This window comes from Propithecus coquereli, unplaced genomic scaffold (genome assembly GCF_000956105.1).
Source record: "Propithecus coquereli isolate 6110/MARCELLA unplaced genomic scaffold, Pcoq_1.0 Scaffold268, whole genome shotgun sequence".
Taxonomy (NCBI): Eukaryota; Metazoa; Chordata; class Mammalia; order Primates; family Indriidae; genus Propithecus; species Propithecus coquereli.
In genome coordinates, this window is record NW_012148263.1 from 875,166 (window position 1) to 879,082 (window position 3,917).

Here is a 3,917-nt window from a genome sequence, read left to right on the forward strand (position 1 = left end):
TCTGCTAATTTGCTCATCTTTTTCCAGTGTCTTAAGGTAGAATGCTAGATTATTGATTTGATTTTTTTCTTCTTTTTAAATATAGCCTTCTATATGTAATATAGTCTGGCCATAAATTTCCTTCTAGGCACTTTTTTACCTGAATCCAGTAAATTTTGGTATGTTGTTTCTCCATTTCATTCATCTCAAAGTATTTCCTAATTTCTCTTGTGATTTCTTCTTTGGGTATCTAAAAGTGTATTGTTTAATTTCCACATATTTTTGAACTTCCCAAATTTTCTTCTGTTATTTACTTCTAATTTCATTTCTTTTTGGTCAGAGAACATACTTTATATGATTTCAATCCTTTTAAATTTATTGAGGCTTGTATTATGGCCTAGCATATGGTCTTTCCTCAAGAAGGTTCCACGTGTACTTGAAAAGAATGTATATTGTGCTGTTTTTGGATGTGCTGTTTTGGATGGATGTCTATTAGGTCTAGTTCATTTTTATTGTTATTCAAACTTTCTATTTCCTTATTGATCTTCTGTCTAGTTGTTCTATTCATTTTTGAAAGTGGGGTATTGAAGTCTCCAACTATTACTGTCCAATTATCTATTTTGTCCTTCACCTCTGTCAGCTTTTGCTACATGTATTATGAGGCTATGTTATTGTAAGCACAGCCCAAGGGCCATTCAGACGGTAACGCTGGGCTGGCTAAAGGGAAGCCATTTTGCTTCCAGTATGCCTTTGGCCTGTTCTGTCTTAAAAGTTTAAAATTAACCTGCTGCTTGCTTACACAGCTGCTGGGCACAAGATTGGAAAACAATCTCCAAAATAGGCCACCCACAGACTGCTGATAACAAGATCTACCAGATGACCTATTGTTTGGTGATAACCAGAGAGCAAATCATTATTACTGGCACAATGCTTGCTTTCTGTCATCAACCACCTTTACCCCTTCCCATTATAAGTTGCTCAGTAAGCAGAGGTGACAAGATGGTCTTTGAGACAACAGTCTGCCATCTCCTCAGGCTGCTGGCACTTGAATAAACTACCTTCCCTTCACCAACACTCGCCTCTCATGTTTGGTTCTCAGGTGGCAGGCAGCCATACCTGCATTCAGCAACATTATTACATATGTATATAACTGTTATATATTACTGATGAATTGATCTTCTCATTATAAAATTCCCTTTTTATCTTTAGTGACATTTTTTTTGTTTCAGAGTCTACACTGTCTTATATTAACATAGCCACTCCAGCTTTTTGTGGTTGCTCTTTGCATGATACATCTTTTCCATTCATTTACTTTTAAAATACTTGTATTTTTTTTGAGACAGAGTCTCACTCTGTTGCCCAGGCTCGAGTACCATGGCGTCAGCCTAGTTCACAGCAACCTCAAACTCCTGGGCTCAAGTGATCCTCCTGCCTCAGCCTCCCAAGTAGCTGGGACTACAGGTGCTCACCACCATGCCCAGCTAATTTTTGTTTCTATTTTTAGATGTCCAGCTAATTTTTTCTGTTTCTACTAGAGACGGGGTCTCAGTCTTGCTCAGGCTGGTCTCAAACTCCTGAGTTCAAACGCTCTGCCTGCCTTGGCCTCCCAGAGTACTAGGATTACAGGCGTGAGCCACCATGCCCAGCCCATATTTATATTTTTTCATCTAACGTGTATCCCTTTAGACAGCATACTTGGATCTTGTTTTGTATCCAGTCTAAAATCACAATGAGTTATTCTTACCCATATGGCTGAAATATAAAAAACTGATATCAATTGTGATAATAAATGAAATCCAAATTCCTGTCATCACTGATGATGGGTGTGTAAACTGTTACATTAATAACCACTTTAGAAAAGTGTTTTGACATTATTCACTAAAGGTGAAGATATAGACACATTCATGCCCTAAAAATTCATTTATATAGACACAGCATTTACATGTATATCAAGAGAAGCATTATTCACAATAGCCAAAAACTGGAAATAACCCAAATGTACATGAACAAAATAGATAAATAAACTGTGGCAAAATCATATAGTGAATAGTAAAGAGCACTGAAACTATAAGCAAATTAACTGACACACAACATGGGTATATTTCACAATGTTAAGCAAAGGAAATCTGGAAATCTGACTGAGACCCCGTCTCTACTAGAAACAGAAAAAATTAGCTGGACAACTAAAAATACAAGCAAAAGATATACACTGTACGATTCAATTTATATAGGTCAAAAATATTTAGGCAAAACTTAAGCATGGTGTTGAGGAATAAACACATAAATTGTAAAAGTAGAAAGAAAATGTGATATAAAATATCACAGCATTCTAGTTTTTGATCCAGGTGGTGTTACACAGATGTTTGTTCCACACTGTCTCACTGAGTGGTATATTTTTGTTTTGTTCACCTTTCTAGATGTGCTGACAAAATAAAAAGTTTTAAAAAACAAATCAGTTATGCCTTGCCATCCATTCCAATATATGGTAGACACTTAATTTTCCCTGAAATAATCAATTACTGTTTTTATTCCTTGAATTTTTTTCTTCCCCATAGTCTTTATCTTATTTCTACACACACAATCTTTTCTTACCTCAGTCAGATTCTGTAAAATCCAGGCTAATCGCAAAGAACTATGCTGGGTTGTGAAAGTGAACAAACTGGCTGCAAAAAGTCGTTTACTTCTAGTGAAAAAGTGAAGCACTCGGCAGGAACTATGTAACAGCTATTTAAAAAAAGATATTGTAAGAAAATATATTTAATGATGATTGATGTTTCCATGTCAATTCTATTCACATACAAACAAATGCAATAACAAACCGGTCTTTTAACTACTTATAAAAGTGGTCTCAACACTTAAGGAAATCAAATACAGCAATATTATCCTAAATGGACAATCTGTATTCAAACTTACAAAATACAGCACATCTATCTTGAATTCCTTTAGCAAGTATCAGTGTCTTGGGTACTTACAAACATTTTTTTAAGCAACTGTTTTCTACCTCTATACCTATTCTTGACTATGAAAGAATGAAGTGAAGGGAGAGAATTAGGGAGGAGGCTGTATTTGCAGTACTCTTATTTCACTAGAATATGTACCCTTAAATTTTATTGTAGGCCTCTCAGATAAGTCTACAATATTTAGTAGTAGGGTAGCATTGATTCACTGCTATTCAAATAGTAATATCATCTACATAAAGCTGTCAGCTAATCTTTGATTTTGTAGGCTCGTATTCTGAATATTTTCACATTATTTATAATATTATATCTTAGAATCAAATTGCCTCTCTGAATCAAAATCTTGAGAAAACACAATCCCAGCCAGTAAAGAATAAGCTCTTATTCTTTCCTATTAGAAATCAAGTTAGTACTAACTCAGCAGGAAATATCCCAATACATTAAGTACTCAAAATTTCGGATGTATTATTTTATTTAATACTATCTATACTTATCTAATTATGAAAGATAAAACATATCATATAGTTTCAGATTTATTTCTTAATAAGCAAAACATTTACTTTAAAAAAACCTTAAGTACACAGAAAACAAGCTTTGAGTTTTAAGGTTCGTAAGATATACTGAAAAAAACAACAAACCGAAAACTTTATCCTGCCACACATTACAAGGACATAGATGGACAATTATAAAACTGATGTTTTAACAAAACATTCACTTACAGAGAACTTACCCACTTGTTGAACTTACCTACTTTTGTTAATCCCCACCTCATCCCCAAAATAAATTTAAAGATTTTGGTTTATTTGTGAAAAATAGTAATATAAATTTCTATTTCTTTCATTTTTATTATAATTGACAATACATCAATCAAGAAAATCTGTAGACTCAGTTATCTCTATATTTCAGTCTTGTCCTTTTAACTTCCTTTTCAATCTTGTTCAGTGCTCAAATCTTTGCATTTCTTTATATTCTATGTGGCAT

The 3,917-nt window shown here is 33.9% G+C and overlaps 1 protein-coding gene across 1 annotated transcript in view; it reads right to left on the reverse strand.

The window, feature by feature from the left end:
* GK5 (glycerol kinase 5 (putative)) overlaps window positions 1-3,917 on the reverse strand; it is a 103,370-nt gene that overhangs the window by 65,240 nt on the left and 34,213 nt on the right. The window contains exon 5 of the mRNA XM_012647411.1: window positions 2,559-2,703. Coding sequence (XP_012502865.1) covers window positions 2,559-2,703 — 145 coding nt within the window. The remainder of the gene's footprint in view (window positions 1-2,558; window positions 2,704-3,917) is intronic.